Below are 22433 nucleotides of genomic sequence, written 5' to 3'. Positions count from 1 at the left end.
TTTTAGGCACCGTTACAATTTAATACAGTCATTCAGAGTTTACATTAACATACAGATTATGTTTACATTCAAATTACACACAAAGACATGGACAGATGAACACACTGATAGATGGATGAACAGATATTTGGAAATATTCATCCATCTACAGTCGGCATCTACCTTCTAAATATGTCTTTGGACTTGGGGAGGAAACTGAAGTACTCAGAGGAAATCCCTGAAGTATTGACTGAACATTTCACCTACACTGCACACACTGTGGAGACAGGAGCTCCAACCCCAGAGCTGTGAGGTAAACATGTTCATTTATCCCTTATACTGTACAGTAAGTGAGCCAGAGGTGAGAGTGGTGAGGAAAAACTCCCTGAGATGATATGAGGAAAAAGGAACCTGGTCATCAACATTGTGACATGGGAGAGTGTGAATATATATCATTCCATTATATACACTGGTGGATGGATGGATGGATAAACAGTTGGATGGATGGACAGATGGATGGGCATACTGTTGGATTCAAGGAAGAAAATATTGATGAATGGATGAACGGATGGATGGCTTCATGGACGGGTGAATGTATGGACAAATAGACAGGTATACTGTTGGATTCATGGATGGATGGATGGATGGGCAGATGGATGGATAGAGGGATGGACGGATGGGCTGATGGATGGATAGAGGGATGGACGGATGGGCTGATGGATGGATAGAGGGATGGACGGATGGGCTGATGGATGGATAGAGGGATGGACGGATGGGCTGATGGATGGATAGAGGGATGGACGGATGGGCTGATGGATGGATAGAGGGATGGACGGATGGGCTGATGGATGGATAGAGGGATGGACGGATGGGCTGATGGATGGATAGAGGGATGGACGGATGGGCAGATGGATGGATAGAGGGATGGCCGGATGGGCAGATGGATGGATAGAGGGATGGCCGGATGGGCAGATGGATGGATAGAGGGATGGACGGATGGGCTGATGGATGGATAGAGGGATGGACGGATGGGCTGATGGATGGATAGAGGGATGGACGGATGGGCTGATGGATGGATAGAGGGATGGACGGATGGGCTGATGGATGGATAGAGGGATGGACGGATGGGCTGATGGATGGATAGAGGGATGGACGGATGGGCTGATCAATGGATAGAGGGATGGCCGGATGGGCTAATGGATGGATAGAGGGATGGCTGGATGGGCAGATTAATGGATAGAGGGATGGACGGATGGGCAGATGGATGGATAGAGGGATGGCCGGATGGGCAGATGGATGGATAGAGGGATGGGCGGATGGGCTAATGGATGGATTTGCGGATGGGCTGATGGATGGATAGAGGGATGGACGGATGGGCAGATGGATGGATGGACTAACGGATGGATAGAGGGATGGACGGATGGGCAGATGGATCTATAGAAGGATAGATGGATGGGCTAATGGATGGATTTGCGGATGGGCAGATGGATGGATGAATGAACAGATAGATGGGTATACAGGGACAGGAAACTGGGGATATATAAATACATACAAATGATGCTTTTGGGCACCTCAGAACCTCAGAGAGTCTGATTTCAGGTCAGATTCCAGGCTCCATATACAATATAAAGGTCAGAGATTAGATCCACAGGAAGCTGGTTAGACAGCACACCTGAGCTATACTATATTAAAGCATTATAACCATATATAACAGTATTATAACGGTTTTCCGTTCGGAAGAATGTGAGAGTTAGACGTATTTGATGGCCATTAGATATCACAGAATCTGATCCAGAAGACAGTCACAGTGTTTGATATAGACCAGCAGGGGGCGGTGTTTAGTCCTATGTATTACTGTGTGTTTGTAGATGTAGTGTGTGTTTGTAGTGCAATAGTGTTTGCAGTTTGTAGTGTGTTTGTAGTGTAATATTCCTATCGGTGGATTTCTGACGAGCATCATAACGGCGCTCAGACTTTCCTAAACAATTTCTCCCACTTTGTTCGGAACGACTTTGGCTGCAGTGACACTAAAACATCACATACAGTGTAAACCTATTACCTGATCCGTTCACACCCGAGACACTATATATATATATATATATATAAAGAGAGAGAGAGAGAGAGAGAGAGAGAGCAGCCACTCCTCCATGTGGCCATCGCAGCACATTATTCGGCTTTAACTCGTCTCTCCTTAGCCGTTTCCTTTCCTCCTCCTTTCACGTAGGACTTGTAGAAGAAGGAGGAGAAGAGCAGCAGGTAGCTGAGATACATGAGTGAGCCCCAGGTGATGTTACTGTTGGTGGATCTGCACATGGTGTCATTCTGCCAGATGTACACCAGCGCCAGCACCGTCAGACCCAGAGCCATCTGTAGAGTCTGGAGGGCGGTGATGATCATGGCGCAGAGTCGAGGAAGGCGAAGTCCGGCCGCTTTGGCAGCGTAGTAGCCGTACATGAGCGCGTGCACGGTGAAGTTCATGGTGATGAACCAGCAACCTCCTGCAGCTCGCACTTGATAGGTGTACCACGAGTACAGCAGCACTGTGATGTGGTGATACCAGTGCAGGAAGATCAGACGCTGCTTACGCAGGACAATAAACACCGTGTCTCCTGATGCAGGAACAAAATGTGGAACAATGTGGAATAGAAATATTTAAAAAAAAAGAATCTAACAATTATATTAGTGACTATTTCTATTAGATCTATATTTACTGTATATCTATAATATATCTGTTATGTTTATATTTTGTTATACGTTTAAATGTTAATTAATAAGTAAATAAATGTGTAAATAATAAAAAAAAAAAAATACCTAAAACAAAATAAATAATTAAATAAATAGCAAACAAACAAAAAAAAAGTGTGTAGAAAGCAATGAGGCTGAAGAGTGTGAACTGTTACACCGGGGTTGTGTGTGTGTTTGTAAATAAAAGTATGACCTCACCGAGCTCGGGCACCTTGCTGAGGACGAAGGCGAAGGCCCAGAACTTGCTGATGGGGGCGCTGTAGAAGGTGGTGTCACACACGGTCTGTCTGAATCCTCCATCACTGAGGAGGTGCAGCATGTAGGATCCTGTACGCACTGATCCTATTATACTGAAGACACAACACACATCAGTCTGCTGCACACACACACTGAACATGCACTCACACGCGTTGAACATACACACACACACTGAACACACACACACTGAACACACACATTGAACACACACATTGAACACACACATTGAACACACACACACACTGAACATGCACTCACACGCGTTGAACATACACACACACACTGAACACACCCATTGAACACACACACTGAACACACACACGCACTGAACATGCACTCACACGCTCTGAACACACACCGAACACACACACACACTGAACATGCACTCACTCGCGCTGAACATACAGTACACACACACTGAACACACACACACACACACACTGAACATGCACTCACACGCTCTGAACACACACACACACACACTGAACATGCACTCACATGCTCTGAACACACACTGAACACACACACAGAGAACTCACACACACACTGAACACACTCTGAACATATACACACACACAACATACACACATCAGTCTGCTGCTCACACAAACACACACACAGTGTACGTGTACATGCGTGAGTGTGTATGTGTGAGAGAGTGTACAACAAGTGTGAACAGCAGAGTGATGTGTATTCTGTGTGTGTGTGTGTGTGTGTGTGTGTTTTTCTTTGTTTATAGACACAAGGTGATCTCTGACACTGGAGACTCCCTAAAGAAAGTAAATTAAAAGTGTTTTTACTGAAAACTATAAAAACTGTAAACCTGTCCAGTTACCGTTTCTATGGTAACAGACACAACCTCTTCCTCTCTCACCTGAACACCGCAAGGCTGAGGGACCAGAGGACCAGAGGAACACGCAGGTCCAACTTCTGTCTGTCTCTCATCAGGTACCGGCCGAGGAAGATAACCGTGGCGTACACAGCGCACAGCACAAAGGACGTGGTCCTGTAACACACACACACACACACACACACACACACACACACACACACTTATAGTTCTACTCAGACTCTTTGATGTATAAACATCATTTATTTACATAATATACAATGAGACAGACAGACAGAGAGACAGACAGACAGATTCAATGACAAGCAGACAAAAAAGAGAGAGCGATAGAGAGACATACTATAGGTAAGAAAGAAGAATGTAAGACAGATAAGACAGACAGGCAGAAAGTGAGACAGACGTGAGGACAGACGGACAGGTAGTGTGACAGACAGACAGACAGACAGAGAGGTACACAGAGAGGCAGACAGTTAGACAGGGTGGCAGACAGACAGGTGGGGTGACAAACAGGCAGAAAGTGAGACAGACATGTGAGGACGGACAGACGGACAGACAGACAGACGGACAGACGGACAGACGGACAGACGGACAGACGGACCCTGGCACCCCTGAAATTAATATTTATAAAAGAGGCTTTATGTTAAACAGGTCTGCTGGTTTGACTCAGTGACACACACGCAGCTCGTCTGATCTGATAAACTCACGCAGCTCGTCTGATCTGACACACACGCCCAGCACGTCTGATCTGACACACACACGCCCAGCACGTCTGATCTGATACGCACGCGCAGCACGTCTGATCTGGCACGCACACGCCCAGCACGTCTGATCTGGCACGCACACGCCCAGCACGTCTGATCTGACACGCACACGCCCAGCACGTCTGATCTGACACGCACACGCCCAGCACGTCTGATCTGACACGCACACGCCCAGCACGTCTGATCTGACACACACACGCAGCACGTCTGATCTAACACACACACACACGCAGCAAGTCTGATCTGACACACACACACGCAGCAAGTCTGATCTGACACACACACGCAGCACGTCTGATCTAACACACACACACACGCAGCAAGTCTGATCTGACACACACACACGCCCAGCACGTCTGATCTGACACACACACGCCCAGCACGTCTGATCTGACACACACACGCCCAGCACGTCTGATCTGACACACACACGCCCAGCACGTCTGATCTGACACACACACGCCCAGCACGTCTGATCTGACACACACACGCCCAGCACTTCTGATCTGACACACACACGCAGAACGTCTGATCTGACACACACACGCAGAACGTCTGATCTGACACACACACGCAGCACGTCTGATCTGACACACACGCAGCACGTCTGATCTGACACACACACACGCAGCACGTCTGATCTGACACACACACACACGCAGCAAGTCTGATCTGACACACACACGCAGCACGTCTGATCTGACACACACACACACGCAGCACGTCTGATCTGACACACACACACACGCAGCAAGTCTGATCTGACACACACACACACGCAGCAAGTCTGATCTGACACACACACACGCCCAGCACGTCTGATCTGACACACACACACGCCCAGCACGTCTGATCTGACACACACACACGCAGCACGTCTGATCTGACACACACACGCAGCACGTCTGATCTGACACACACACGCAGCACGTCTGATCTGACACACACACACACGCAGCACGTCTGATCTGACACACACACACGCAGCACGTCTGATCTGACACACACACACGCAGCACGTCTGATCTGACACACACACACGCAGCACGTCTGATCTGACACACACACACACGCAGCAAGTCTGATCTGACACACACACACGCAGCACGTCTGATCTGACACACACACACGCAGCACGTCTGATCTGACACACACACACGCAGTACGTCTGATCTGACACACACACGCAGCACGTCTGATCTGACACACACACGCAGCACGTCTGATTTAAAAAAAACTAATGTTTTTCATCTTACACAATCAGGACCAGGTCAAAGTCAGGAGAAGAAGGTTATTCTCCATCTGAACTCTGAACTCATTACACTTGACTAGTGTTATATAACACTCAGAAAGTAAAAGAGACTTTGCACACACACACACACACACACACACACACATCAGAGCAAGGGGCGGTTAAAGGTCTTTTATGGCCACGCAGAACGTGTAAGTGTGAGTATGTGTGAGAGTGTGACGGTGTGTGTTAGCGTGTATGTGTAAGAGTGTGTGAGATTGCATGTCTGTGTTTGTATATGTGTGTGAGAGTGTGTGTGAGAGTATGTATGGGAAAGTGTGTGTGTGTGTGTATTTAAGTGTGTGAGGGTGTGTGTCTGTGAGTGAGAGAGAGTGTGTGTGTGTATGTATGTGAGTGAGAGTGTGTATGTGTGAGAGCGTGTATCTGAGAGAGTGTGTATGTGAGTGTGTGTGTAAGAAAGAGAAAGGGTGTGTGTGAAAGAAAGTGAGATTGTGTGTAAGAGAGAGTGTGTGTGTGTGTGTGTGTGCGTGCGTGTTTGTGCATGTGTGTGTATGTATGTGTGTGTGTTTGTGAATGTGTGTGAGAGTGTGTGTGAGAGTATGTATGGGAAAGTGTGTGTGTATGTGAGTGAGAGTGTGTATGTGTGAGAGTGTGTATCTGAGAGCGTGTGTATAAGAAAGAGAGAGGGTGTGTGTGAGAGAAAGTGAGATTGTGTGTAAGAGTGTGTGTGTGTGTGTGTATCAGTCAGATATCAGCACCATCGTTATAGACATGTTTTTAAAGACAGCTCATGGCCGTGTCCTCATCTGGTCCTGCACAAGAGAGACTTTGTACATTTAGTCTTTCATCATCTGTACGGTTCATAACTGTAAGAGAATTCAATTACTGACAGACAGATAGATAGAGAGTCAGAGAGACCAGCAGACTGAAAGAGAGACAGATAAAAAGGAAGACAAGCAAACTGATATTCAGAGGGGCAGGAATGCAGATAGACAGGCAGGCAGACTAACAACCTGAGGGGCAGGAATGCAGATAGACAGGCATGTAGGCAGATAGACCCACAGATAGACAGACATGTAGGCAGATAGACAGACATGTAGGCAGATAGACAGGCATGTAGGCAGATAGACCTACAGATAGACAGACATGTAGGCAGATAGACAGACATGTAGGCAGATAGACCCACAGATAGACAGACATGTAGGCAGATAGACCCACAGATAGACAGACATGTAGGCAGATAGACCTACAGATAGACAGACATGTAGGCAGATAGACAGACATGTAGGCAGATAGACCCACAGATAGACAGACATGTAGGCAGATAGACCCACAGATAGACAGACATGTAGGCAGATAGACCCACAGATAGACAGACATGTAGGCAGATAGACAGGCATGTAGGCAGATAGACAGGCATGTAGGCAGATAGACCTACAGATAGACAGACATACAGGCAGATAGACAGACATGTAGGCAGATAGACCCACAGATAGACAGACATGTAGGCAGATAGACCTACAGATAGACAGACATGTAGGCAGATAGACCTACAGATAGACAGACATGTAGGCAGATAGACAGACATGTAGGCAGATAGACCCACAGATAGACAGACATGTAGGCAGATAGACCCACAGATAGACAGACATACAGGCAGATAGACCCACAGATAGACAGACATGTAGTCAGTTACACAGACCAAAATAAGGAGAAAGACAACTATACATAAATACACTGGCAGACAGACATGTAGTCAGTGACAGACAGATTTAGAACAGCTTTCATTTTGTATCTTAAACAAATCTGAATAAAGGATCACGTCTCACAACAGAAATCATCACGAGAGGCGTCAAAAACCCCCAAAGTGTACAGGACTGCTGTTTACAGTGGGGACGTCACGTCTCACGTCTCACGTCTCAGGTGCACAAGCAGAAACACTGCTGAGGAAAGTCTTACACATTTCTCAAATAACTTCTACATAAAGTACACTGCAGATACCAGGGATATGGATGGTGTGATTAAACGGATAGACGGACGGATGGATGGACGGATGGATGGACGGATGTTGTTATGGAGTAGTTAAAAACAACAACAACAACAACAACAACAACAACAACAACAGAGTTTCTAAAGAAATGTGAGCAAAACATAAAGCAAAGTTGTAAGAAATGAAGTTTTGTTTTTACAGCTTTTCTTACCAACATCCTGCTTCTACTTACATTAATACAGTACTTTTACTGCAACACTGCAGACATTATAGACAGACAGACAGACAGAGACAGACAGACAGACAGACAGACAGACAGACAGATATACAGACAGATAGACAGGCAGACAGACAGAGACAGACAGACAGACAGACAGACAAACAGACAGACAGACAGACAGACAGACAGACAGACAGACAGATATACAGACAGATAGACAGGCAGACAGATACAGACAGACAGACAGATATACAGACAGATATACAGACAAACAGACAGACAGACAGATATACAGACAGACAGATATACAGAGAAATTGGCAAATATACAGACAGTTATACAGGCAGACAGACAGATATACAGACAGACAGATATACAGACAGACAGACAGATATACAGAGAAATTGACATATACAGACAGTTATACAGGCAGACAGACAGATATACAGACAGACAGATATACAGACAGACAGATATACAGACAGACAGATATACAGACAGACAGACAGACAGATATACAGACAGACAGATATACAGACAGACAGACAGACAGATATACAGACAGATATACAGACAGACAGATATACAGACAGACAGACAGACAGATATACAGACAGACAGATATACAGACAGACAGATATACAGACAGACAGACAGACAGACAGATATACAGACAGATATACAGACAGACAGATATACAGACAGACAGACAGACATACAGACAGAAAGATATACAGACAGACAGATATAGACATACAGACAGATATACAGACAGACAGATATACAGACAGACAGATATATAGACAGACAGATGAGTGATTTCAGTAACATGGGACACATTTAAGTAGGTCTTTCCTTTCTTTTTTGTAAATTTTTTTATTTCTGTAATTAATATAATACTAAAAAGAAATTATATATATATATATATATATATATATATATATATATATATATATATATATATATATATATATATTTAAATATTATAAAACAGTACAAAACATCAAAGCATTATATGAAATACAAAGAAGAAACATACGTAAACACAAATAAATAAATTGTCAGGGTAATAATACAACAACAATGTAATATAGATTATGTAAACTTTAAGAGGACAAAAAGGATAAATAAAGAGAAACAGTTTTCATAGCTTTGGGATTAATAGAGCATTGAATAGTTTCAATATACATGTCAAGATCATCTCTGATTACAGAAAAGATGTTTAGAGCCAGTAAATGTTTGTTTATGTATGTGAAATTTAGCCAGTAGGAAACACAAATTATTAATTATTTCTTTATATTTTCTTTAGAATAGTCGAACAATCCAAAGAAAACATCTTTAAAACAGAAAGAAAAGTCACTTATAAAATACGACTGGATAAACATTAACATATCAGACCAAAATGTCTGTGTGTGTGTGTGTGTGTGTGTGTGTGTGTGTGTATTGCCAAAACAAGTGAATGACAGAAAGAACAATTCTCTTTAATATCTGACTTATATTTCTTAAGAAAGGCTTAGTAACATTTACTAAAAAGAAATATGTAATGCAGTGGAATTTTGAATCTAGACACAGTGAAATTTCATTCATTGGTTGATTCATCGATTCGTTGTTTGATTCATCGATTCGTTGTTTGATTCATTGGTTGATTCATTGATTCATTGAGTAAAAAAGATTGGCCAGTTTACTCACCAGTTTTCCTCAAACCATTTAAATGCAACTTTTTCATCGAAATGCCGCTCGAAGTCAAAATACCCTGTAAGTATGGTGTCATTCATGTTAGTTTAAATACAGTGAGTTTGGTTAAGAGAATAATGTGAACTCGAGTGACTCACTCATTTCATCCAAAACTTAAGGGCGTAGTACCACCCTAAAGAGTCACCTTCTTCCTGTTAGCCAATCACAGCTCAGCAAGCAAGGTGACACTAGCCAATCATAGATTAAAAGGCGGGACTAAAACACCCAGCCAACCAATAATGTGACTCTGACCTCTTCTTCTTCCTGGTTGTTTTTTTAAGATAAGTGTCTCGATGGGAATGTCTTGAAATACAAATAAATGTTATTTTAGAACATGTTTAAATAATAGACATAAAACAATAAATAATAACACCTTATTGAAATAATTCTAATTGTATAACGTATCTTACAACATGTACTTTTAATATAAACAAGCTTTAATTTTGAAAAAAGGTCAAATAGCTGTGTTACTTTACAGAGGACCAGAAAATATAAACAATCCCAGCACTGAAAGTTTATTTGATATATTTCCTGATTTATTAAATCATATTTTTATATTTAAATACTGTATAACATGAGAGAAGGTGAACTTTTAACCGCTCGTTTGTGAAGAGCAGGAACTGCAGGTTTATTATTATTAATATTATTATTGTTGTTGTTGTTGTTGTTGTTGTTGTTGAAGGAAACGTTATTTCTAGTCACATTTCCACATTGTTAGTCATTGTGTAGAACATGTTGTGTGTTGCTTGCACTGCTCTTGTGCACTTCTCTGTTATCAGTTTTGTGCATGTGTTTATTTTAAGGCGTTGTTCCACGTGCCTTGTGCTCACTCACTGCTTATAAGCGGTTATAAGCATGCACACGCTCCCTGGGTCACATTGCACTGTTTTGTGTAATAGCTACAGGTGACAGAATGAAGGTGCTGGTGTTAAAAGAGCCCAGAGAGAGCGAGAGTGGATCAGATCCATACATCAAGGTAAGTGTTTCTGACCCCTCTGTCTTACACACCTGAGTGTTTTCTCTTATTTAATTAATAATTTAACTCATCACAAGCTGTTCATTAGCTGATCAGTTGAATCAGGTGTGTTAAAGGTGCAGAAACTCTCATGACTGGTAAATTGTGGTGTAGAAAAAAACACAAAGCTCTTTTTCAAGTTCAAGTTTAAGTTTTTCTTTATTGTCAACTCTTCTACATGTACAGTACATACATAGAGAATTGAAGTTGAAGTTACTCTCAGTCCCAAGGTGAATACAGATAATATTAACAATAGAAATTAAATAGATTTTGATCTTCATGATGCTGTTTGTATGTGTGTGTGTGTGTGTGTGTGTGTGTGTGTGTGTGTGTGTGTGTGTGTGTGTGTGTGTGTTCTCTGTCCAGGAACAGTTGTGTTTATCCTGGTATAAATAAATATTCACGTGCAGGTCAGCTTCGTTCCAATTATTCTGGACTCCTGATAGTAACGTCTTACACCAGGACTTATTTAGGGGTTTCACAGAACCGGGGGTGCCAATATTTTGTACTTTATTTATTATAAATAATCACAGTTAAATTTGTTTAAATTCCCGGTTATAACACTACAAATTGCAGGAGAGTGAGAGAGAGAGAGAGAGAGAGAGAGAGAGAGAAGAAGAGCGAGCTGGAGAGCTGCATATACAGTATGACGATATTACATTCATCTCTATAGATGGTTCTTCTCAGTGAGTCAGATCATTTGACTCGGTTCAAAAATAAGAGTCGACACTTAAAAGACTCCTTGTCGCTTTTTTAAATTTTTTTATTTTGTCATAATTTGTTCAGTGGTTTTGATATTCTTTGCTTAACCATGCCTGAAATCATACTGTATATTGTCATCACTTTGCATTTCAGTCATTGTTTCCTCCTCAGTAAGCGCTGTATCCAGGTCAAAGTAGCAGAAATGTTCTTGAAAATCCTTTCCTGAAATAATCTCATTATCTCTCCTGGATGTGTGGATGTGTATTTTTTCAGGAGCTTTCGGTGTATGGACACTCGGCTACACTCATCCCCGTCCTGGCGTTTCAGTTTGTCTCCCTGACTCGTCTGTCAGATCAGGTTTAGTATCAGATCACACTCGTCTACACACAGTACTGACTGCTGACTTCCTGCTAGTGGCGCAATAGAAACTCTCCCCGTCTTTTACAGTAAAAACACGTTTCATTTTACGTGTCTACATTTGTTGCAGATTTTTTGCTCCAATCATTGATAATCTGGTGATTAGATAGTGACAGAGTGACTTGGCTCTCGATTAGAGCTCCATTTATGCCTTTGTTTTTTCAGATGCATCCGTAACGTCATCACCACCAACTGAGAAAACGTGATCATTGAGAAATACTTTTTAAGTAGAAGGGAAACCAAGCTGTAGATGACAAAAAATAGAAACTGCACAGAAAGGAGAAGATGACTAACTTTATTTTGTTTGATTGAAAGAATTACAGTTTAAATGTGTGTTTGTTTCTCAGAGGAAACACGACATGAACCCAGTCAAGGATTATGGACAATTCCACTGGACTATAAACTGTTGTAGAAATGACATTATTTACACTGACATTATTGACATTATTGACATTATTTACATTATTTACATTGACATTATTTACATTATTTACATTATTTACACTGACATTATTGACATTATTTACATTATTTACACTGACATTATTTACATTATTTACATTTACATTATTTACACTGACATTATTTACACTGACATTATTGACATTATTTACATTATTTACATTATTTACACTGACATTATTGACATTATTTACATTATTTACATTGACATTATTTACATTATTTACACTGACATTATTTACATTATTTACATTATTTACACTGACATTATTGACATTATTTACATTGACATTATTTACATTATTTACACTGACATTATTGACATTATTTACATTATTTACACTGACATTATTGACATTATTTACATTATTTACACTGACATTATTTACATTATTTACATTATTTACACTGACATTATTGACATTATTTACATTGACATTATTTACATTATTTACACTGACATTATTGACATTATTTACATTATTTACACTGACATTATTGACATTATTTACATTATTTACACTGACATTATTGACATTATTTACATTTACATTATTTACATTATTTACATTATTGACATTATTTATATTATTGACATTATTTACACTGACATTATTTACATTATTTACATTATTTACACTGACATTATTGACATTATTTACATTTACATTATTTACATTATTGACATTATTTATATTATTGACATTATTTACACTGACATTATTTACATTATTTAGATTGACATTATTTACATTATTGACATTATTTACATTTACATTATTTACACTGACATTATTTACATTATTTACATTATTTACACTGACATTATTTACATTGACATTATTTACATTATTTACATTGACATTATTTACATTATTTAAACTGACATTATTTACATTATTTACACTGACATTATTGACATTATTTACATTATTTACACTGACATTATTTACATTATTTACATTGACATTATTTACATTATTTAAACTGACATTATTTACATTATTTACACTGACATTATTGACATTATTTACATTATTTACACTGACATTATTTACATTATTTACACTGACATTATTTACATTATTTACATTGACATTATTTACATTATTTACATTTACATTATTTACATTATTTACACTGACATTATTTACATTATTTACATTATTTACATTATTTACATTGACATTATTTACATTGACATTATTTACATTATTTACATTCACATTATTTACATTGACATTATTTACATTATTTACATTGACATTATTTACATTGACATTATTTACATTATTTACATTTACATTATTTACATTAGTTACACTGACATTATTTACATTGACATTATTTACATTATTGACATTATTTACATTATTTACATTTACATTATTTACATTTACATTATTTACATTATTTACATTTACATTATTTACATTAGTTACACTGACATTATTTACATTGACATTATTTACATTATTTACATTTACATTATTTACATTGACATTATTTACATTATTTACACTGACATTATTTACATTATTTACATTATTTACATTGACATTATTTACATTATTTAAATTATTTACATTTACATTATTTACACTGACATTATTGACATTATTTACATTTACATTATTTACATTTACATTATTTACATTCACATTATTTACATTATTTACACTGACATTATTTACATTATTTACATTATTTACATTGACATTATTTACATTATTTAAATTATTTACACTGACATTATATACATTGACATTATTTACATTATTTACATTGACATTATTTACATTGACATTATTTACATTTACATTATTTACATTATTTACATTGACATTATTTACATTATTTAAATTATTTACATTTACATTATTTACACTGACATTATTGACATTATTTACATTTACATTATTTACATTTACATTATTTACATTGACATTATTTACATTATTTACACTGACATTATTTACATTATTTACATTATTTACATTGACATTATTTACATTATTTAAATTATTTACACTGACATTATATACATTGACATTATTTACATTATTTACATTGACATTATTTACATTTACATTATTTACATTATTTACATTTACATTATTTACATTAGTTACACTGACATTATTTACATTGACATTATTTACATTATTGACATTATTTACATTATTTACATTTACATTATTTACACTGACATTATTATTATTTACACTGACATTATTTACATTATTTACACTGACATTATTTACATTATGTACATTTACATTGACATTATTTACATTTACATTATTTACATTGACATTATTTACATTATTTACACTGACATTATTTACATTATTTACATTATTTACATTGACATTATTTACATTATTTACACTGACATTATTGACATTATTTACATTTACATTATTTACACTGACATTATTTACACTGACATTATTTACATTATTTACATTATTTACACTGACATTATATACATCATTTACATTGACATTATTTACATTATTTACATTGACATTATTTACATTATTTACATTTACATTATTTACATTATTTACACTGACATTATTTACATTATTTACATTATTTACATTGACATTATTTACATTATTTACATTATTTACATTTACATTATTTACATTGACATTATTTACATTATTTACATTGACATTATTTACATTGACATTATTTACATTATTTACATTTACATTATTTACATTAGTTACACTGACATTATTTACATTGACATTATTTACATTATTGACATTATTTACATTATTTACATTTACATTATTTACACTGACATTATTTACATTATTTACACTGACATTATTTACATTATTTACATTGACATTATTTACATTATTGACATTATTTACATTATTTACATTTACATTATTTACACTGACATTATTTACATTATTTACACTGACATTATTTACATTATTTACACTGACATTATTTACATTATTTACATTGACATTATTTACATTATTTACATTATTTACATTATATACATCATTTACATTGACATTATTTACATTAATTACATTGACATTATTTACATTATTTACATTTACATTATGTACATTATTTACACTGACATTATTTACATTATTTACATTGACATTATTTACATTTACATTATTTACATTATTTACATTGACATTATTTACATTATTTACATTGACATTATTTCCTGTCCAGATTCACCCAAATGAGGATGAGGTTAAGTTCTAAGTCTGGTTCCTCTCAAGGTTTCTTCCTCATATCAGCTCAGGGAGTTTTTCTTCACCATCCTCACCTCAGGGTGGATCATTAGGGATAAATGTTAGAGATAAATAGTAAAGTTTAAACTTTAAACTATAACTTTTACTTGTTTTATGTTTCTATAAAGCTGCTTTGAGACAATGTCCACTGATAAAAGCACTAGACAGTTAAAATAAATTGAAAGTGATGGAATAATGTACAGTTTATGATATTGTAGAATTATTGTAGAACTAATTTGTCTAACTGTGTGTGTGTGTGTGTGTGTGTGTGTGTGTGTGTTGATACACACACAGCTGTTTGATACACAGAGATATGGCGGGCTCGTTTTCACAAGTCCCAGAGCGGTGGAGGCTGTTAGACGGTGCATTGAAAACAGAGAAGGTGTGTGTGTGTGTGTGTGTGTGTGTGTGTGACAGAGAGAATAGACTCTGTCCAAGACTTTAGGATTTTTAACAATTGTTATAAAATGAATAGTTTGTATTTAATGCAGTGACACTAGTTGGCCACTAGGGGCCACTATAAGCTGTCTTCTGTTTTTAATCTCAGCCAAAAAAATATTCGTTTTTATATAATTGGGTTTATTTTTGTTTGGATTCCAGTTCTAACGTTCTAATGTAAATGGGTTCTGTGTAGAACGCGATGCTCCGAAGAGTACTGATCAGTTCTAAAAAGAACAACTGAACTATACACTGTTCCAATTTTGGAGAATTTCACCTCTAAAATATTTTCTAAACAATTATTTGAACATTTTCAGATTGGGACACAGTGAAGGAACAGTGGGGCATGAAGTCTGTGTATGTGGTGGGGAAAGTGACCGCATCATTAGGTGAGTGAACCACACACACACACACACACATACACACACACACACACACACACACACAACAACCACACACACATACACACACATACACACACGCAACCACCACACACACATACACACATACACACACACACACACATACACACACACACACAACAACCACACACGCACACACACATACGCACACACAACCACCACACACACATACACACATACGCACACACAACCACCACACACACATACACACACACACACCACACACACACACCCACCACACACACACATACACACACACAACCACCACACACACATACACACATACGCACACACAACCACCACACACACATACACACATACAACCACCACACACACATACACACATACGCACACACAACCACCACACACACATACACACATACAACCACCACACACACATACGCACACGCAACCACCACACACGCACACACACACACACACACAACCACCACACACACACACTCACACACACAACCACCACACACGCACACACACCACACACACACATACGCATACAGTACACACACCACACACATACACACCACACGCACACACACACCACACACACACATGCACACACACCGCACACACACCACACACACACGCACACACAACCACCACACACACACACACACACTACCCACACACACACGCACACACCACACCACACACACTCACCACACACACACACCACACACACCACACGCACCCACACACGCACCCCACACATGCACCCCACATTCGCACACACACTACACACACACACACCACACACACTCACCACACACTACACACACACCACACACACACACAACACACGCACACCACACACACACACACACACACACACACACCGCAAACACACTACACGCACACCCACACCACACGCACACCCACACCACACACACACACACCACACGCACACACACTACACACACACACACACCCACGCACACACATACACACGCACACACACTACACACACACACACACCCACGCACACATTAATAAGTTTGTTCAGAGTCAGTGTGCAGATGCCAAAGTTATTTTTTTTATTAAGTAAAAAGTTTAGTATGATGTTTGAAATTATTTAATCAATTATTTAATTGTTTAATTATTTAAATAAACTCTATTATATACAATAATGAATGTAATTATTATATGAATTTATTTATGTGTCCAAATTAATATTAAATGTGTATCAATGTCAATAACATTCCAATGCAGAAATACTGGGAAAAGTTCTATTTGCAGCCACAGCCAGTGTTTTATTCTCTGCTGTAATGACACGTCACAGGCTCTGTATTAACCTCAGTGTGTCCTGTGTGAAGTGAACATGTGCTGAGTGTAATAACAGCTCTATAGAGTGAATTACGCAGTCGTAACGCTCAGGATGTTAGTTCAGGAGCTCAGCCGCTGACTCTGCCACAGAGGTGACATTCACACTCGCCTGCTGCCTTTCTCTTTACTGAATTAACTAATGAGCTGCTAATTAAAGTGTGTGTGTGTGTGTGTGTGTAGTTGAGGCTCTGGGTCTGAAGCCCCTCGGCGAACACACAGGCACGGCTGAGGTTCTGTCTCGACTCATTATTGAGAGTAAGAAAAAAACACAGCTCTGTACAGTTTAGCAACATGGAACAGGAAGTTATTTTGTGTGTGTGTGTGTGTGTGTGTGTGTGTGTGTGTGTGTGTGTGTGTGTGTGATTCTAGGAGAAAACTCCATGTCTTTGCCTCTTTTTTTTCCCTGTGGCTCTCTGAAGAGGGAAGTGCTGCCTACAACACTGAGACAACATGGTGAGAGACACTGTGTGTGTGTGTGTGTGTGTGTGTGTGTTTGTTCACTATCGTAATTACAGCACAGCGTCTGACTGTGCACTATTACAAGGAGAACGTTAGCAGGTTATCTCTCATGCTCTCTTTCTCTCTCTCTCTATCTCTCTCTCTTGCTCTCACACACAAACTCTCTATCTCTCTCTCTTGCTCACTCACACACACTAACACACACACACACAAACTCTCTCTCTCTTTCTCTTGCTCACACACACAAACACTCTCTCTCTTTCTCTTGCTCACACACACACAAATTCTCTCTCTATCTCTCTCTCTTGCTCACACACACACACTAACACACACACACACACACAAACTCTCTCTCTCTTTCTCTTGCTCACACACACAAACACTCTCTCTTTCTCTTGCTCACACACACACACAAACTCTCTCGCTCTCTCTCTCTCTCTCTCCCTCTCTTGCTCACACACACACAAATTCTCTCTCTATCTCTCTCTCTTGCTCACACACACACACACAAACTCTCTCTCGCTCTCTCTCTCTCCCTCTCTTGCTCACACACACAAACTCTCTCTCTCTCTCTCCCTCTCTTGCTCACACACACACAAACACTCTCTCTCTCTCTTTCTCTCTCTTACTACACACAAGATTGTCATTTTTTTATAGCAGTGAATGATTTGAACACTTTTAGATTGAAGTGATGTTGAATGTCATCTGTTTTATAATCTTTTATTGCAGCTGATTGTTTATTTAATAAAGCTGAGTTCAAATAAAAAAATCTCTCTTTCACCTCCTGGCTATTTTGTTTCTGCCCTCTCAGGTATTTCTCTGGAGACTCTAACAGTCTATGAGACGGCTGAACATCCAGAGTTGGAGAAGAACATCACGCGCTACTTCACAGAGCAGGTGACGTTCACTCACAGCTTTAACCCTTTAAACTCCTGCCGTATCGTTCAGCTCTCCACCTTTAACTCTGTCTCTCACTCCATCTGATCATCACCTAAAGCTCTGGAGATGGAAGATGATGTTGGAGGTAGACATGATCTAGTCTGTAGTATCTATATATGAGAATATGACCTATCATTCAGTTTCAAAAAGCCAGTAACTTTAAAGTGCTTCGTATTCTAAATAAAGTCTTAAAAAAACATTGAACCAAGAATTAACTTGAAAGTAAAATTGTAGAATTCTCAAATAGAAAACAGGGAATGCGAATATATTTAAATAAATATACAGGTTTCTGTATAGGAATATAAAACATGTGCTAATGTATGTATACTGTTCAGTGTCCAGTGTTTAACGTGTGTGTGTGTGTGTGTGTGTGTGTGTGTGTCAGGGAGTTCCAGCCAGTGTTGCTTTCTTCAGTCCTTCTGGAGTAAAGTTTTGTCTGGAGCTGGTAAAGAAACTGGCTGGAGAACAACTGGACCAGATCAAGGTGATATCACGACTCACACCCGCTTCTGCATTCTGATTGGTCAGAAGGTTTTGATTCAGTTTCTATAACAGCAGAAATATAACAGGTGTATATTAACCTGTTCAGTATAATACGTTATGGTTTCTATAGTAACCACTTCACGGCGCTTCACGCAAACGGGTCAAAAACGTGCGTGAGCAGAGGAAATAAAACGTGGTGGTGAGAAAATGACTCCTTATAACTGATGTAGCTCAGAGTTGTTTTTTAATACATTTTAAAAAGGTAAAAGGAATATAACACACCAGGACATGCTATTATAGGAAAGAAATCAGCAATAATCAGGTGGTCAGGGTTCTGTTTTTCTGTCTTAGTGTCTGTACACATTTGAATCTTTGAATCTTGAATCTTTAGACTCTGTAAAAGGAAATCTTTAAATTAATGAATTAAGTTAAAAATGATCATTTGTTTGCACATTTTAACATATAAAAAAATGTTTTGTTTTGTTTTTGCTGAACGCTGCAATAAGTTTAGATAATAAATCTCTTCATTTAGAATGAATCATTTATGAATCATTTATTGAATCGTTAACATATCCTTTCTGCTTTATTACAAGTCTTTAATGTAAATATTTACACTGGATTAGAGGATTAATTAATAAACTGGATTATACCATATATACAGTATAGTTTAGGTTCTAAGTACATTTGGATTGTAAAAGTGTGTGTGTGTGTGTGTGTGCATGAACATTCCAGTTTGCTGCTATCGGTCCCACCACGGCCGAGGCTCTACAGGAAGCTGGTGTGAGCGTCAGCTGCTCGGCTCAGAAACCCACGCCGCAGCACCTGGCCACAGCCATCACACACAGCCTAAGCGACGACCTCTGACCCCAGCCTCCGTCCATCAACACCTGAGCTATCACATCCAAAGCTAAAAGATCACAACATTTAGGCAACATTAAATAAACATATCGGTTAGTCGGTCATAAGCTTTACTGAATACACACCATAATCTTATTACTGATGTTTTGCCAGATTTTGGAAATACAGCAAAATAACTGGAAGATTGAAGAAACTGAATATACAATAAAAACTTTAGATCAAAGAAAAAAACAACCTACAAAAGTTACCGAATATTATTACCGTCGATTCCGCTCGATATCCCGCGACGCATCCGTCCAAGAAACGGACAGTTTTTCTGTATTTTGTTGCGCTGCTTTTATTTTGATTATCATCACAATGTTTGTATTTGATGCGCTGTAATGACTCTGTGTTACGGCTCTGTTCTGAGTTCTGTTTCAGATGAAAATGCAAATAAAGGACAGTTTATACTTTCACACTGTTTGTTTTTCTCACTTAAGACAAAGTTGTGAGAATGACTGGACATGCATTAATGCAAAGTAAGGAATAAAACACAACAGGATGTGCCGTTGAAGGGAAATAATCACCGTAGTATGTTTATATCTCTGTGACCACAAATTACTGGGTGCTTTATCATTTTTGACTCTTTAGAAATACATTAAATTCACCTGGTATTTTGGACTTTGACCAATCACAAAGTTACTGGGTGAAGTGTGGAACTTTGTTTCATGCTAATTAACTGTAGCTAGCTAATTTACAGTAGAAATGATTAGCGATTAATATAACCCTGATTGTAATGTTATTCTTAGAGGTTAAATGTTAAACATAATCAAACTAAAATCCCACTTGTGTCGTGTTTTTTTTTTTTTTTTTTTTTTTTTTTTACAAAATCGTAAGCTAGTAGTCGCTTGCAGTCAGCTAGCCAGCTAAATTAGCTAATATTAGCGATATTAGACTAGCGTCTGTATTTGCATATTTTTGCATATTCATAAATACTGTTTGTCATAAGGGTAATTAAGGGTATAATGGTGTAAACTAACGATTTCTCAGATCGAGATGATCCATTTCGTTAGAATACATTTCAAAAGTATATAATTTTATTTGTAATAAATTGTTATTGCATGTCTGTGCAGTTTACCATATTTTATTTTCCAGCTTTTACGTGAATATTATGTCAGTAAAATGAGCCAATCTTGTGTGTATCAGTGGGGGAAACATGGGGGGGGGGACACACACACTGTCGTTAATATATTATATTTTTGACAATAAAACAAACGTCACAATTTTGCACTCGACCCTGACGCACCTGCCCCCCACAGTAGAAGCTGTAAAACGTCCCATCCACCTGACAGACAACAGAAATAAAGCAATAAAAATAAAAACCTGACTTAACGCACCTGGCTTTGCGTTTTCCGAGTGGCACGTGCACGCGCAGGTGCGCTCACAGGTAGGTGTGAAGCGCGTGGCGCTCGCGCAGCGAAGATTAAAGACACAGAAAGCAAAGATTAAGGTGTTTTTTTTTGGAGTTAATGTTCATACAGAAGGGTTACGGTGGTGTGTTTACTAAAAAGGTCTCGTTATATATAAGGTTTGTTTGTCAGATTTTTTGTTTTTTTTGTAAATAAAACACCAGTTATTACAATTTTCACACCAAACCGTTAGACTTAGGCGTTATGACCGTTTGAATGACCGTTATGACCGTTAGAATTTCTTTTAAACGAACTTCAAAGAGGACGCACGTGACAGCCGGTGCCTATATATACGGCTCCTCTAACGGATCCTCTGCTCAATGTTCACCTCTGACTGACATCATGACTAAATCTCGTCTCTGGTATCTGTAGATTA

At 38.3% G+C, this 22433-nt stretch overlaps 2 protein-coding genes across 4 annotated transcripts; one reads left to right on the top strand and one right to left on the bottom strand.

The window, feature by feature from the left end:
- On the bottom strand, positions 1–9899 carry zgc:92749 (Elongation of very long chain fatty acids protein 6-like). 2 transcript variants are annotated; one of them, XM_060893768.1, is made up of 4 exons: positions 9745–9899; positions 3857–3988; positions 2923–3074; positions 1–2588 (listed from the first exon to the last, which is right to left on the bottom strand). In XM_060893768.1, the coding sequence occupies exons 1-4, from the start codon at positions 9828–9830 to the stop codon at positions 2146–2148; spliced, it is 813 nt and encodes a 270-aa protein (XP_060749751.1). In that variant the 5' UTR covers positions 9831–9899; the 3' UTR covers positions 1–2145. The 2 variants fall into 2 exon arrangements, with proteins under 2 accessions (XP_060749751.1, XP_060749760.1); XM_060893777.1 differs by lacking the exon at positions 9745–9899 and adding an exon at positions 5850–5919.
- A 343-nt stretch (positions 9900–10242) lies between these two features.
- On the top strand, positions 10243–21064 carry uros (uroporphyrinogen III synthase). 2 transcript variants are annotated; one of them, XM_060893791.1, is made up of 10 exons: positions 10243–10415; positions 10689–10765; positions 11780–11863; positions 15964–16051; positions 16425–16496; positions 18051–18125; positions 18240–18323; positions 19141–19226; positions 19654–19752; positions 20484–21064. In XM_060893791.1, the coding sequence occupies exons 2-10, from the start codon at positions 10703–10705 to the stop codon at positions 20613–20615; spliced, it is 783 nt and encodes a 260-aa protein (XP_060749774.1). In that variant the 5' UTR covers positions 10243–10415; positions 10689–10702; the 3' UTR covers positions 20616–21064. The 2 variants fall into 2 exon arrangements, with proteins under 2 accessions (XP_060749774.1, XP_060749782.1); XM_060893799.1 differs by having other exon boundaries at positions 10593–10765.
- The last annotated feature ends 1369 nt before the right edge of the window (positions 21065–22433 follow it).

This window comes from Tachysurus vachellii, chromosome 2 (assembly GCF_030014155.1).
Source record: "Tachysurus vachellii isolate PV-2020 chromosome 2, HZAU_Pvac_v1, whole genome shotgun sequence".
NCBI classification, from domain to species: Eukaryota; Metazoa; Chordata; class Actinopteri; order Siluriformes; family Bagridae; genus Tachysurus; species Tachysurus vachellii.
The sequence above is the reverse complement of the archived record's forward strand: the minus strand, read 5'-3'. Positions and strand labels throughout refer to the sequence as shown.

Excerpts from the sequence above, each read along its gene's own strand:
- zgc:92749 (XM_060893768.1), bottom strand. The coding sequence starts at position 9,830 with ATGAATGACACCATACTTACAGGGTATTTTGACTTCGAGCGGCATTTC. Across the intron at positions 3,075-3,856 it reads CTCAGCCTTGCGGTGTTCAG|TATAATAGGATCAGTGCGTA; the intron begins GTGAGAGAGGAA and ends TTGTGTCTTCAG. Across the intron at positions 2,589-2,922 it reads CAGCAAGGTGCCCGAGCTCG|GAGACACGGTGTTTATTGTC; the intron begins GTGAGGTCATAC and ends TTCCTGCATCAG.
- uros (XM_060893791.1), top strand. The coding sequence starts at position 10,703 with ATGAAGGTGCTGGTGTTAAAAGAGCCCAGAGAGAGCGAGAGTGGATCA. Across the intron at positions 18,126-18,239 it reads GTCTCGACTCATTATTGAGA|GAGAAAACTCCATGTCTTTG; the intron begins GTAAGAAAAAAA and ends GTGTGATTCTAG. Across the intron at positions 19,227-19,653 it reads CGCGCTACTTCACAGAGCAG|GGAGTTCCAGCCAGTGTTGC; the intron begins GTGACGTTCACT and ends TGTGTGTGTCAG.